The sequence below is a fragment of the Strix uralensis genome, chromosome 1, assembly GCF_047716275.1.
Source record: "Strix uralensis isolate ZFMK-TIS-50842 chromosome 1, bStrUra1, whole genome shotgun sequence".
Lineage (NCBI taxonomy): Eukaryota > Metazoa > Chordata > Aves > Strigiformes > Strigidae > Strix > Strix uralensis.
Genome location: NC_133972.1, coordinates 86907345 through 86923058, shown reverse-complemented (window position 1 = coordinate 86923058; position 15714 = coordinate 86907345). Strand labels below are relative to the sequence as shown.

At 38.2% G+C, this 15714-nt stretch overlaps 1 protein-coding gene across 3 annotated transcripts in view; it reads right to left on the bottom strand.

Moving 5' to 3' along the window:
• CDH9 (cadherin 9) overlaps nt 1–15714 on the bottom strand; it is a 79247-nt gene that overhangs the window by 15627 nt on the left and 47906 nt on the right. For 2 of the 3 annotated variants that reach the window (XM_074893001.1, XM_074893012.1), the window contains exons 3-6: nt 8371–8490; nt 5922–6089; nt 1926–2113; nt 366–619 (exon numbers count right to left, since the gene is read on the bottom strand). In XM_074893001.1, the coding sequence (XP_074749102.1) occupies nt 366–619; nt 1926–2113; nt 5922–6089; nt 8371–8490 (730 nt within the window). The remainder of the gene's footprint in view (nt 1–365; nt 620–1925; nt 2114–5921; nt 6090–8370; nt 8491–15714) is intronic. The other variant, XM_074893023.1, reaches the window with a different exon arrangement.

Here is a 15714-nt window from a genome sequence, read left to right as displayed (position 1 = left end):
AAATACAGCATTTTAAGTAAGTTTTTTGAAATACATCATTTTTACATAAGTTTGACGATGGAAACATGGTATAAAAGCATAATGTTATGAAGAGTTTGGTGAAAGTACTAGAACATGATGCCAGTTAAATGCTGATCTCTCCTTTCTTTTTACCTGGTGCCTATAGGCTGTCATTCAGAAGCATACTCTGCACTGTTAACTACAAAATAATTATATAACTATACTGTTACATACACAAGCTCCCATAAATATTTCTCTGCTTGACACTTTTCAGATTACTCAAGTGGCCCCCTATTACATTGCACTCTCATCACTCTGTGCATGAGACTTTACCCACATCTAAAGCATTTTATATTGTGGCTTACTTTATTGCATTCTTTGTTATATCTGGATCTTGGGCTACAACCTGCCCAATAACGCTTCCTTCCTTGACATCTTCATCTACGTCTATTAAATACCAGGGTCTGCTGAACACTGGAGGCTCATCTATGTCTTCCACAGAAATTTTGACCAAAGCCATGTCTTTGAATGGCCCCAGCTGAAGAAAACGAGGATCAAGATGAGTGTTGGTTGCTTCCACTCTTAAGGTGTATAACATCTTGTTTTCAAAATCCAGATGCTGGGGAGTAAATAATAATAAAAAAGAAATTTTGTCATTTTACAATAAATGTAAGTCAGTTTTATAATGCTGAATTAGAAGTGTAGGCATTTTTATGAGTAAAAGCTCTAAAATTTAATACATCTTGGAGAAGATGGAGTATATTAGGGTTTGTTCTAGGTTTAAGAAAAATAAAGAGTATTACAGAGCAGCAAGGTAATTATGATCCCTCTACCTACTACTTGTTCAGATTCCTGGAAAACCAGGAGGGGTCAATCTATAGAAAAATAGAGAGAAAGAAACAGGGAAGTTGGAGTCAATCCACAAGTAGGAGTTGCTAAAGTTCTTATTTGTCTCATCTCATTGGTAGGAACAAGAGCAATTATCCCATCTCTTAAATGTTCTCTGTCCTATATCCTTTTCCTTACTCCTCCCCCATTACCATCTACCCTTGAATATTTTGCATCAGGAGCAACTCAGACCTGTCCCTGGCCTCCTTGTTCCAGAGTGAAAAAAAACCCCATGAAGTCTGATTTCCAATCTATGTGACATTTATATTATGCATATCCATATATGCATATATGTACATTCATACGTGCACACATATATAAGCATGCACATACATAAATATACATGTTTCCAAATATGTGTGTATAGATCTATATTATATATATGTAGATATCTATTAATTGTTCCTGATATGTTCAGTCAGAATAGAACCAAAAATAATGTTCAGAGTTTAACAGTCTGAACACTAAAAAGTAACCAATAGATGTCAGAGGTGGTATTTTGAATTGAATATCTGCTGATGTCTTTGCTCTTTGAACTGCCATTGACATAATGTGTAACAACTTAAGTTTCACCAAGGTTGGACTTAAACCAAGACAGGTTTTAGGTACTGGAGATACCTGAATTTTGGACAGATTAGAGAGGGACAATTTAGCCTTGGAGATGTAAGTTCATCAAACTTCAGGTGAGCCTCCAACCCTGTGAGCCTTACTGCATCATTCAGCTGACAAATCCCGCTGTGAACTGAACCCTCCAGGTTTTCACAGCCCTAATTTGAAAGTACTGTGTGTGAGAGTATATGTATCGAACAGACAGCAGCCACTGAAATATTGCTTTATGTGAAGTGGCATGCCAGTAAATTTCCCTCAAGACTTGAAAATAACAGGTATCTGCTGAAGAAAGCGAAGAACAAAACTAATACAACTTCTTGGCAGCCTGACCCCTTGTGAGATCTACCCTTCCCTTCCCTGGAAAAGAAAAATAACTGTAACACCTGGAGAACTAAGTACATATAAAAGAGAGGGAGAAAAAAATAAACCTTTTTGACAGTTATAATCCCTTCTTGTGTGTCCTTGTCAGTGACGATATCAAACATGTCTGATCCATCCCCATTGGAGATGCTATACTCAATCTCTGCATTTTCACCCACATCGGGGTCATTGGCTTTAATTCTGCCAAGAGGAGTCCCAGGTGGTGCAGACTCAGGAGAGCTGAACTGGTAGGTGCCTGGAAGAGCAAAATCAAGCATTTACTGTTCTGAGAAGCTTTGTTCTTCTGAATAATAAACATCTTCAATTTCACCTGGATCTTTTAAATAACTTGAAGTTTGAAACGCTGTAAGGAAAATGATGTTAGTCATCATACTAAACTTTAAAACAGGTTTTGGAATTGATTGACAAACTGTCACAAAAATTTCAAGTGATTCTTCAAAGCCATTTAGGATTGTGCTGTTAATGTTTTTTACTTTTTTTTTGGTGTTCTTCAGCTATAAGGAACAGAGAAGCTCGACAATAAGGCACCAGTTCTAACCTTGATAATTTAACAGTGTATATATCTTTTTTTTTTTCTCCCAGTTTTCTATAAATGTTCTCAGATATATTTAGAAGTAGCAGGGGATTTTGTTTTGTTTTCTCAAGGCACAAGAGTTGTAGAAACCAGTCTGTATTTTAGAAAGTGACTAAAATAGAATAGACATTTTTATTTTATGCTTTTAAAAGATGTATTCAAGATTTGTAGGTGTTCTGTGTGAAAGTAATCCATTCATCCATTATTGGTAATACATACTAAAGAGTCATGGTAAAGAGCATTGGATACAGGTTCATTTTAATTGCTATAGTTAATTGAAATGCAGATACATTCAGATTTTCTTTACTCTGCATATACTTTTTATGCTCTTTTAATGGTTGGTTTCATTTAATGTTTTTATAATCAAGGTTTGCTAGAAAGAATTCTGATTGCACATTAATCTTGCCTACATGTATGAAAAGTGAATTTAGATGTATTTGTTGACAACACTTGCAATAAAGATCTAATTATAAAGACATACTCTTGCAGAAAAAGTAATAATCAGATGGTTTTCTTGACCAGTCAGAACAAGACAATGAAGACCTTTCATCACTAGCAAGACATAAATGGTTTTAAATCAGTATTTTCAGTTATATGCTACTAAGAAAATGTAAAAAAATCTGATATATTCATCATTTTACATGTGACATTCCAGAATCTGGTATTTATTTTAATCTGTTTTCTCATGTAAATTAATATTAATTTACTGAGTGAAATAGTAGCATTGGAAAAAATACCTTACAAGATTTAAATTGTACAAATTATTTTGACTTGCAGTGAAGTACAGTTAAGTATCTTTCTTGCAACTAGCTTATTTCCTGTATTTACATGTACTTTGCTTTCTTTTAAGACACTTAAAGGGTCATGAAGGTTCTTTTTAAGTACAAGGAATATACCAAACTTCTGAGTGCTGCATGAGTTTCCATCCCCAATGGTACAGACGAAGAACAGAAGACTGTCACTGCAAATACCTTATAGTTGTATAAATGTGTAACAAAATGGAAGATAATACTTGATGCTAAATTTTATTTGCTGTTACAAATTCGAGGTTGTAAGTGAAAACTCAGTAGTAGACTGTCTGGCTGCAATCCACAGAGACTAAAATGCATATTATTCCCTTAAACCAGGATGAAAATGGAATGAAAGCTGGGATTCCTGGCAGCTAAACCATAAGTGTGAAGGCTTGTTCAAATTCAAGGTTTTGGCAGGTGAATCAGAAATACTGTAGGAATAGATTTAATCATGTTACTTATGACTTCTTCCAGAATAAATAACTCCCTTGAGTGCTTTTACATCTGAAAGCATTCCTTATTTTTGTGGTGCTGTGTCTGTTCTACGCATTTTTGGAATGCAAGATGGCTAATCTTGTTTAGAGTACAATGTAATTCAGAATGTCTAAGATTTTCATTATGGTACCATTTAAATTTAGTTTAGGCCTGCGTCTTTTAACTGTCCAGGATTTCTTTCAGTAAGCAAATTGAAACGGAAAATCTGTTCCTTCTTAATGAAGTCTAACCAACCGGTACTTCACAGTGCACTCTGCCATTTTCCTTTCTTCTGTCCCTCTAAGAAATCAATCTTTAGTTCTTCAATACCTTGATATTAACTCCTGTTGCTTGCATTTGCAATTCACTCTCTGCTTTGGGCCACATTTTCACTTGTTGCCTCATATAAGAGAAAATGTAAAATAATTGGTTTTGGAAGGATAGATTTCCAGAACTAGATAGCTCTTTGAAGGTATGTCCCTCTTCAGAACTATCTAAGAAGAAATCACATTCTCCAGATGTTTCCCTCTGGGTTATTAAGTGTTGAAAACCACCCTGCTGAGGAGAAAGAAAATGAGAGGGAAAGGTCATCAACAAAATTAAAATTAAACCATTTAATAGATCCCACAGCAGGTCTTCTATAGCCCATCCAATGTGTTTCAGTGATGTTCAGTGATGTAGAATGTTACAGAGAAGATTGTATGAGGCATCAAATTGTGTAAATTTCCCTATAATTAAGTACCAAGCCCAAATATTATTGAAATAATCAGAAGAACTTCCATAGACTTCAGACTTCAGCAAACCTTGAAAGAAGAGCATCATGAGGAACAAAGGTGGAGACTGACAATTTATTTTGCAGTTCTATGAATTCTTCATTCTTTATTTTTTAATTTAATTTGATTTAATTTAATTTAATTCAGCAACAAAGCTTACAATTCAATGTGCTAGACTATTCTAATTTAGGTTCAAGAATTCCTATATGCCAAAATATTATGGGCTATCTCATGCTATACATGTTTAAGCAGTATTCCCTGCTGAAGTCAAACAGGAAGGTTGGTTAAAAATTGCTGTTTGAGTTTGCCATGTGAAGGCAATTCTCAGAATGTAAACTCCAAGTATGAATTCAAATTATATTTCCTCATAAGGACTGCAGTACTTCCCCTCCCCTTTCTTTTAAAAAGCAAACTGTTATCATGAATATAGAGAAAAAAAGTTATATGCAATTTCAAGAATCCTTTCTCCCACACTGTCAGAGTTTTCTAACATTTTTAAAAATCTGTTCTAGGTTGACCTGTTTATAGTATTCTGAGTGCATTTATTGCCATGGTACTGAAGTGCCTTTCAAGTTTCTTAAGTCCAGGAGAGTGTTTTCTAAATCAGCTCTGTTCAGTCCTTGGTGAATCTGTAAAGAGAAACAGTCAGGTCCCTAATCAGCAACAAGCAATTCTAATTTTATAATGTGGACATTTTTCCAGCAGGCACTTGAACTGAGGCTATAAATTTCTTCTATCTGCAGCCTATCCAACAGTTATCAGACACTGATTATAACAATCTGGGATTGGATTTAAACCAGTGGCCTAGTATGAAAGGATCTGTAGTATGCTACTGTGAAGCTTTCTGCATTGTGCAGCTTTCTGTTTGCTATTTTTTATTCTACAGAGCTATTTTCAGAAAGCTTAATTGTGTTATACTGGTCTAGATTATCAAAATCATTCAACATCAAGAGCTGAACACAAGTTACAGGTACCTAAACCAAATGCGTAGACTTCCAGCAGAGCATACCAACTGACCAACTCTGCCTGTGCAGGGTGGTACATTAGAAAATTTGCTGACCTATTTGCTTGCCTAAACATGTGGAACTAAAAGTGTCTCCAAAACCTGAAACTTGTATTTAGTAATTAAATAACTCTAAAGGCTTTCAAGTCCCTGCAGTTAGACATCTAAGTTACTGTTAACAGCTCACATTCCTTTAAGCAGAGTAATAATGAGAAGTAAGTATCATTCCAAGAAATATTTTGTTATTAAAAAAATTGAGGCAGACATTCACATTTGCCTTAATAATGCTGCAGCATAAACAGACACAGCAGTGGGCCAGAATTTATACTAAAAAAAAGGGAGAAAAAAAGGTCCCAGATGGTGACAGTGAAACAGCTGATTTTAGAGAGATTCTCTGGAAAACAACAGAACTATTAGATGCTTCATACTCTGGGGGAAACGAGGCGGGTTGTCATTGACATCAGTCAGAGTGATGTTCACGGTGGTCGTCCCTGATAGTCCTCCCATCTGGCCTCCCATGTCTTTGGCCTGGATGACCACTTGATACTGTTCCCTGTTTTCTCTGCTCATGTCTGGTAAAGCAGTCTTGATTATGCCTTGGAGAAGAGAGAAAAAGGAGAGACAGAGAGGTAAAGAAGAAGCACCACCCACATTAATCTCAGGGTTTTTAAATGGATTCGTGTAAAATATACTGTGCAGATGTTAATCTGTAGCAATCAAAAGGCATACTACAATAAATCTTTCAATCTATGGTTGATTTAATGTGATTTTAAGAAAAAAGGAGAAATAAATGTAACAGAGATATTGTTCATTTTCTGTGATGTGCTAAATCAATCTAATTATTCTTTCAATTAAAAAATATAAATATATTTGTTGATTTAATGAAATTTTTCAGCTACTATCCCCAGATATTATTTTAATGGGTTATGTAATCTCTGGCCCTTGTGAGGTTTTGATACTATAACACAAGGCTGAACTCTAACATGCCCTGCATTCATTCTTTCGGACTGTAATAAATCATAGATTTTAATGCCCAATGGTTGCCCCTGTAAGTCAGCTAGGACTATAGATAATGAAAGAATTAGACAAGACTGTAAAATTAGTGTTGGAAAATCTTTTTTGGGTGTCCAATCTCAAGAATTTCATAAATGTAATTTAAATGTCTCAGACCCTTGTACAGCACAGAAAAAGAGTAGGAACCTCAGGTGAGAAAACCAAAAATCCCATAGGCTGAACAGAGAAGTGACCTCAGTCCTCCTGGGATCCAAAGTCCAAAAGACCTTTCATGAAAGTAGACACACACATGCTTTCTTTTAGAAAACCAAGCTTTTTTTTTTTTTTTTTTTTTTTTTTTAGAAGGGTGGTGGCTTTGCAAGGTTGAAGTGATGACAGCTTTTTCTTGTGAAGTGGGAGGATTTAAATACAGCATCCTTTTTTGCTTGGAGGATTCACACCCCTGCCTTTCCTCTCTCAGAAGAAGGGTCTGATTACAAACTTGATATGGAAGCTGTTTTATTATGCAAAAAAGGTAAGCCTGGAAAACTCCTACTCCTAGAAAGAGAATGAAACAAAGAAAAAACCCCTCTGTAGTCTAGTGGTTGTGGCATTTACGTCTGTTCCAGGATTACCAGGTTTTTATTACCATACCTAGACTTGTTTATATATGTAACATTAAAAAACAAATGGGATTAAAATGAAAGATAATCCCAGAACCAAAGATGAGAACAGGTCTTCCCCAAACCCTCTGCATGCCTAACCACCTTCTGCCATCAGCTAATGGCCATGTGGAACTGTTTCCCTGCCCACGCCTGGTAAAGATGTTTTGAGTAAGGAATTGGAAAAAAGATAAAAAGGAGAGAGGTAGGAAAAGGTGGAAAAAACCCAAACACTTTAATCCTAAACAAAATCATTATGCCACCTTTTAAAAGTGTAGGTATGTGACTCTCATTATCTTTTTGGTATAATGCCCTTGCTGGATTTAAAAAAATACATTGTTTCTAAAGGAAATTAGCTATCAACTGAGCATGCTCAATGGATTAGGAACTTCAGGAATTCTGGTCACAATTGCACTTAAACTCTGGATTCCCAAACCAGAACAACTTTGATAACATGCAGGATCAAGCTAATGCAATGCCTGCTAAATCTTACATGCATTAAGATTAGGTAGCTAGAGGCAGGGAGGGTGTTTGTTTCTTTTTTGAACCCCAATTTTGCATTATAGATAACCAAAGTTTACCCAAGATTTTCTTCTGTCTGTCTCATATCTGATTTCCTTCATAATAGTGAAAAGGGCTTCCATTCATGCATTACAACTTAAAAACATTAATACTTCTTACTTCAATTCTAATAGCTGTTGGAATCAGAGTACAGTTTCAAAACTCATCTTGAGTTAAAAATTGTCAGTGGTCAAGAATCCATCACAAAGTTTTAGAAATAATTAATTGACCTTTGGGGATTTTTTTTTTTACCTTATAGTCTGAAATTGTCCAGCTACTTTTTTTTTTTTTTTTTTTTTTTTCCCCCCTTAAAGACAAACAGATGAAATCCCTAGAAATTGGTGTAAAGTAAGCTTTAATATTTTCATGATTCCTCAGACCCTTTACAATATTCTATACCCTTTCAACTGTTGACCTTTAGAGTTAACAGTCATCTTCCAGAAGTTTTATTCATACCAAGTAAAGCAGTTCTTCTTCTGCAATAATATTATTTTCACAAAAAAAGACACACTTTTATTGTGATAAAAAAAGTATATCAGCTTTGTGTCAAGTCATATGATACCATACGCCTGTTCCAATATTTAAATGCAATTGAAAAGTGACTTGATCCCTGTATCCTGTCTCTGTCATTGCAAAAAGTAAGACTGAATGAATTGCTAACCTGTTTCTGGATCCACTGAGAAATATGGCTGTCCCTGGAGAATGCTGTACACCACTTTGGCACTGTTTCCATAGTTGGCATCATCAGCATCTGTGGCTGTCACTTGAATAACAGATGTACCTAAATGGGTACCAAATAAGGAATCAGCAGATTTTAAGAAGGCATCTACTTCTTGTAAACCACATACAGTTGTTTCAGTATTGAATTCAGTAAAAAACTGGACAGAATCTAGTGGACAAATCCAGTGTTATCCTACCTAAGCAAACAGTAAAATAAAGCCTCATCTTCCTTGTGACTGAATCTAAATTCATTATCACATAAGATTGATGCTTCAGTTAAACAAGTGTAACTGCATAGGGATTGACACACGTCTTTGAAACTCAACACAGCATTAGGTTTTTTTGGTGATGAAACAGGTTTGAAGATTGTTCGCTGGTAATAACATGACCTCAGTTGAAAGTATTCACTCAAAAGGTACATAGCTGCTGTGTGAAAAGTACCATTATGATTCTTAACTTCAGCTTAATCAATAAATTAACCTAAATTAATTTCCTTATACTAATTTTCTGCTTAGATGACAACCTCCAAATATCTGAAGTCAGACTGAATAAAAAATTTTGTCTTATCCTAACTAATTTTTAAGATGCTCTTAAAAAATTAGCTTGGTTTTGCAATAAGAAATTCTGGATTTCTTTTCTCTCTTGATCAAAATTATGCACCTATTTGGCAAATAATCGCCATTAAACAATAACTACCTTTTTTCAGCATTCGCTTATTTTGCATGAAAACGGCTTGTGATGGCTTGTGATCACAATGAAGAGAATATAGGATATATGGGATTAAGAGTCCTGTGAGCCAATATCTTTGGTGTAGTTTATGGATTACAAATGAAAGCTTCTGTAAATCTTCTAAAATATATAAAAAGGACAAAACTGTTCTTCACAAGCTTTTATTTCTAAGCAATTTTCAAGATGTCAGGGTACATTCTGCTAACACAAACTAGAGCTGACAAATGTCTGGATAAATGCAGTCAGTCCAATATCTAGAAGTGTAAAGGTCCTTAACTCTGTGCCAAGGGCAGAAGACTGACTGAGAAGAAGCTCTTTACTGTATTTTTGGATGGATATTTTTTATGTATCACACTTCCCTTATAAGAAAAACGTCTAGTGACCACTGTTCACTTAAGTGATATAGGATTCTATTCCTTTTTTTTTCACCTTCAGCTTTTCCAGATTGAAGTTCACCTAGAAAACTTGCAGTCAAGTACCTCCCTAGACTATAAATTTAGAAGATGCTCATTTACCTGTGACTAATGGAATTGAAGTGAATCATATCTAATGTCGCACTTCAGTGTATCCGAGGGATTGGGGAATGTAGAAATCCAGACTAATCAAAATAGATTCTTAGACTCATAGAATCATAGAATGGTTTGGGTTGGAAGGCACCTTAAAGATCATCTAGTTTGAACCCCCCTGCCATGGGCAGGACCACCTTCCACTAGACCAGGTTGCTCAAAGCCCTCTCCAACCTGGCCTTGAACACTTCCAGGGAGGGGACATCTACAACTTCTCTGGGCAACCTGTTCCAGTGTCTCACTCTCACAGTGAAGACCTTCTTTCTTGTATCTAATCTAAATCTACCCTCTTTCAGTTTAAAAACGTTACCCTTCTTCCTATCACTACACTCCCTGATAGAGTCCCTCCCCATCATTCCTGTAGGCCCCCTTTACATACTGGAAGGCCGCTATAAGGTGTCCCTGGAGCCTTCTCTTCTTCAGGCTAAGCAATCCCAACTCTCTCAGCTTGTCCTCATCAGGGAAGTGCTCCATTCTCCCTGCTCATCTTCGTGACCCTCCTCTGGACCTGCTCGAGCAGGTCCATGTCCTTCTTATGTTGGGGGCCCCAGAGCTGAACACAGTACTCCATGTGGGGTCTCACAAGAGTGGAGTATTGGGGTAGAATCCCCTCCTTTGACATGCTGACCACAATTCTCTTGATGCTGCCCAGGATATGGTTGGCTTTATGGGCTGCAAACATGTGTTGCTGGGTCATGTTGAGCTTCTCATCAAGTAGCACCCCCAAGTCCTTCTCTGAGGGGCTTCTCTCAATCCACTCATCACCCAGCCTGTATATGTGCTTGGGATTACCTGACCCATGTACAGAATCTTGCACTTGGCCTTCTTGAACTTCAGGAGGTTTTCACTCAAGCCTGTCAAGGCCCTGCTGAATGGCATCCCTTCCCTCCAGTGTGTTGACCGCACCACGTAGCTTGGTGTTGTCAACAAACATGCTGAAGGTGCACTCAATCCCACTGTCTGTGTTGTCTACAAAGATGTTAAACAACACTGGTCCCAATACTGACCCCTGAGGAATGCCACTCGTCACTGCTTTCCACTGGGTCATCGAACTGTTGACTGCAACTCTTTGAGTGCAACCATCCAGACAATTGCTTAATCACCAAGTGATGCATCCATCTGTCCCAATCCAATGTTGGGGGAGGTTTCAATATGATCCCAAGAGCAAGATTAAGACACAAATGAGGTCAAATGCCGTATACCCAAAACAGGTTTTTATTACTAAAAAGAGGGGTGGCGATAGGACAGAATGGAAGGAAAAGACAGAAATAAAGCAAGGATGCGGGATAGGGCTGCAAGAATATTCACCACCATGGATCCAGCGGCGTCCCGTTGGTCCTCAGTCTTTAGTTCTTCGGTGGTGGGTGCACACAGATCTGGCTTCGATGGTGGGTGCACACTGAGCAAAGTTTTCTACTGCCTTTTTAAGTTCATCATATCCGCTGATTAGCATATCTGCTCACCTTTAGATTTTTTTTTTTTCTTTGGTCCCACAGGTTTTGCTGCATCTGGCTTCTGGGGCAGAAATGCTTGCCTCTTATCAGTTCATTAGCAATGCAGGCATGGTGTCTGGCCTACACAACAGAGTCACAAATGGCTACACGATAGGGCCAGCTCAGTACATGTCTGCCCCTTTGAGGCTTTTCTAAGGAGTCCGACAATGCAACCACAAAGAAGTGGGGGGGTGCATCCTTCAATACACTCCCGCTTCTCTTGGCGACATCGCCCAGACCAGTTCACAGGCCGCAGCAGCTTGTCTTGGAGGTTTGCACAGACACAAGCAAGCTTGGAGACAGTCAAAGGACATTTCAGTCTCTCACACCATCAAATCCATGTCTCTCCAATTTATAGACAAGGATGTCATGTGGGACAGTGTCAAAAGCTTTACACAAGTCCAGGTAGATAACGTCAGTTGGTCTTCCCTTATCCACCAACGCTGTAACCCCATCATAGAAGGCCTCAAATTTGCTAGGCATGATTTTGCCTTTAGTGAAGCCATGTTGGCTATCACCAACCACCTCCTTATTTACCATGTGCCCTACCTGATCTTGCTGGCCACAGAGGTGAAACTGACTGTCCTGTAGTTCCCCAGGTCTTCCTTTTTCCCTTTTTAAAATGGAGTTATGTTTCTCCTTTTCCAGGCAGTGGGAACTTTGCTGGACTGCCGCAACTTCTCATATATAATGAATAGTGGCTTAGCCATTTCATCTGCCAGTTCCCTCAGGTCACATGGACTTGTGCACCTTCAGATTCATTAGATTTTCTCAAACCTAATCTTCTCCTAAGGTGGGCACTTCTTCATTCTCCTAGACCCTGCCTTTGTGTTCTGTATCTTGGGCGGTGTGGATGGAGCACTTGCTGGTGAATACTGAGGCAAAGAAGTCATTGAGTACCTCAGCCTTCTCCATATCCTGGGTAATCAGGTCTCTTGTTCCCTTCTGGGGAGGACCCACATTTTCTGTAGTCTTCCTTTTATCACCGATGTACCTATAGAAGCGTTTCTTTTTGCCCTTGACATGCCTGGCCAGATTTAATTATATCAGGGCTTTGGTCTTCCTAACCTGATCCCTGACTTCTCAGACAGTTTCTCTGTATTCTTCCCAGCTACCTGTCCTTGCTTCCAGCCTCTGTAGGCTTCCATTTTGTGTTTGAGGTTGTCCAGGAGCTCACTTGTTCATCCATGCAGGCCTCCTGGTGTTCTTACCTGACTTCCTCTTTGTTGGGACACATCAATCCTGAGCTTGGAGGAGGTCATTCTTGAATATCAACCAGTTTTCTTGGGTCCCTCTTGCCTTCAGGGCTTTATCCCATGCTACTCTGCCAAGCAGATCCCTGGAGAGGCCAAAGTCTGCTCTCCTGAGTCCAGAGTAGTGAGCTTGCTGTGGGCCCTCCTCATTGCCCTAGGGATCTTGAACTCCACTATTTCATGGCCACTGCAGCCAAGGCTGCCCTTGAGCTTCACACTCCCCACCAGCCCCTCCTTGCTGGTGAGAACAAGATCCAGCATATCGCCTCTCCTCGTTGGCTCCTTTATCACTTGCAGAAGGAAGTTGTCATCAACACATTCCAGGAACCTCCTGGATTGCTTATGCCCCACTGTGTTGTCCCTCAAACAGATATTGGGGTGGTTGAAGTCCCCCATGAGGACCAGGGCTTGTGAATGTGAGGCTGCTCCTATCTGTCTATAAAGGACCTCATTCTCTCAGCCTTCCTGATAGGGTGACCTGTAGCGGACCCCCACTATAACGTCTCCTGTCCCTGCCCTCCCTTTAATCCCATAAACTCTTTGTTAGCTCCTCATTCATCCCCAGGCAGAGGTCCATGCACTCCAGATGGTCATTGATGTAGAGGGTAACACCCCCTCCTGTACAATATTATTATTAGGTCCTGTTAGATGCATTTATTTTTTCCTAGTGTGTAATACTGCTTTACACATAATAGTTTTACCTACATAATAGTAAGAATCCCCACTATTTCAGGTTATCTGAACAGGATGACAAAAGGGCAGAAATACTTATTTCTCAGCAACAAAACAGCAGAAAAAAGTTGTAAAAATGCTTTGTCACAATTCATCAGACCCTGCAGAAGATTTTTGCCATCAACAATCTAGATTACTTTTTGCCTGGTTAAACAGTTAGAGGTCATCTGTGTGCTAAGCTGAGCTGTAAAATAATCCTGAAGAAGTGAACATTTAAGGACAATTTTATCACTAACAGTGTCCAGCATAACCGCTCATCTGGACAAAAATGAAAAGAGTTTTTTGAGAAAAGTGAAGTTCCATGAGTCCTATCTGCTTTCAAAAAAACAAATAAGTTAAATCCCATACCTCCTCAAGACTAACAGAGAAAGGAGAGGCAGTATCACTTGCTAGCCTATGAAAAATGTAAAAGTCATCAGCAGAATCACATGTTTATAGTGTGTGCCACTGTAGCATTTAGAAGTTAAGAATCAAGGGAAATATATACGTCTATCCCATCCTTTCACCCCAAAAACCCAAAATCAGGAAAACTTATTGCTGTGGCCTCCTGATCTAGGCACCCTCCTGGGACTGACAAAGACATTTGAGTATAGTCATAAGAACAGAATGCACATTAACTTTCTCTTCCTAGTATATTGTTTTGATGAAAAAAAAGAATGCTGAATCCTGCTTTGAGAACTTTTTTTAAATTATTTATTTTTTTAAGAAAAGCATTACAGAGCTCAGGGCAGTCTTTGAGAAATTTCTGTCTTTCTCTCATTGGAATGTATATCTTTGTTTCCTGAGGCTCAAGTACCATATAATTATTGTTGCTGAGGAGAATACAGAAGGGGCAACTGTACAGAAACATTGAAGGTCACTACCAGATAATTCAAGTGAATCTTATATAGAATGAGATCTCATTATAGTTTGCAAAATATTAATGTTTTCTTTCATTTGTCAAATTTTGCAGAGTGGTGAAACAATAGTGTTATAACAGCTATTGTTTCCTAGTAAACTAATAATACAATCATGAAAAATTATTAATAAAAGTATATTCTCAGAAAATTTACTGTCATCATGCAGTTCACTCTTGTCTCTGCCAACAATCTGCTGTGTCATAGAGGAGGATCCTCACAGATGATAGGCAATGTTTGTGCAACGTTTTCTTATGAGGAAAGAAACCACCTAGCTTTTGGGGTCCGAAATTAAACCAGGAAAGGCAGTGAAATAAAGGAACTCAGCACTAATTACAAAGTAATTGGTAATGAGGCAAAAACAGTTTAGATATTTTTAATTAAAGACAGCTATGCCCTATCCTCAGCCCCACCAGAATGGTGCCCACAGAACACTGATATATTTATTAATTTGTTTATCTGTAGTCTAGATTACTTCACAAACAGCCTTTTACACACATTTTTTCAGCAGAAGTCAGCATGATTTAAAATATGAATCATGCCACTATGTTAGAAATTAGAAACTGTCTGAGATACTTCCACAGCTGCCAACATGTGCAGGAATGAAGGAGTGAAGTAGAGCCTGGAAAGAATTGGGGGTGGGAAGAAAGCATTTTAGTTTTTGTCTTTGTTTCTCACCATCCAACTCTATTTTTAATGGGCAATAAATTAAATTAATTTTCCCAAGTCAAGTCTGTTTTGCCCCGATGGTAATTCATAAATGATCTCCATGTCTTTATTTCAACCCGTGAGCTTCTCCATCTTATTTTCTCCCCTTGTACTGTTGAGGAGGAGGAGTAGTGAGAAGGCAGCTGGGTAGGCCTCTGGCAGCCAGCCAAGATCAAACACACCACAAGAGCAAACTGGTGTGAAAGATGACAAAGAAAATGTGAGAATGAGTACAATAGCAGTCTAAGGAGTGATAACATCACTTTTCTGCAAAACATAGTGAACTTCAACCCAATACTACCCAGCAAGCCTATCCCATCTCAGGATGGGAACTCTGAGTTCTCAAGAGTTATGTCTTATTTTGTTTCTTTATTTTTCTTTTTTTCCCCTTTCTTATTTGTTTTGTTTGTTTTGATGATTTCTCAATACTTCTGTCACACAGTTTGCAGATTGTTTTGATGGCTTTGTCTCTCAAAGATTCTCTCTATGTCTGCATAATATGACCAAAGAATAGCAGTTTGCTGAATGTTTTGAATTTGCTAAGGTTTATGAATGCTATAGTATCAGCAGTATTTTTTTTTTCCCTTTTCTTCTTTGCTTAGACGTACGTCTGAATCTGGAAGCTTAAACACTTTGACAACAGATCTGTGATGGATGGGGTCCTAATGTAAGGGTAGGAAAACGCAGAAGGATAATTGTGATGATAACCGCAGAGAAGGCAAAATTAGGGTAAACCTGTGTAAGTAGTGTCTTTGTGTGCATGTGTTTGTGTGTGCATACGTATACATGTAAGTGCGTGTAAGAATGTAGAGTCCAAAAGGAAAACTGAATTAGAGAGAACATCACTGTATATCTAGGACAGTATAACTCAGTGTCAGAACTGAGTTCCACTAATACAGATTTCCAGA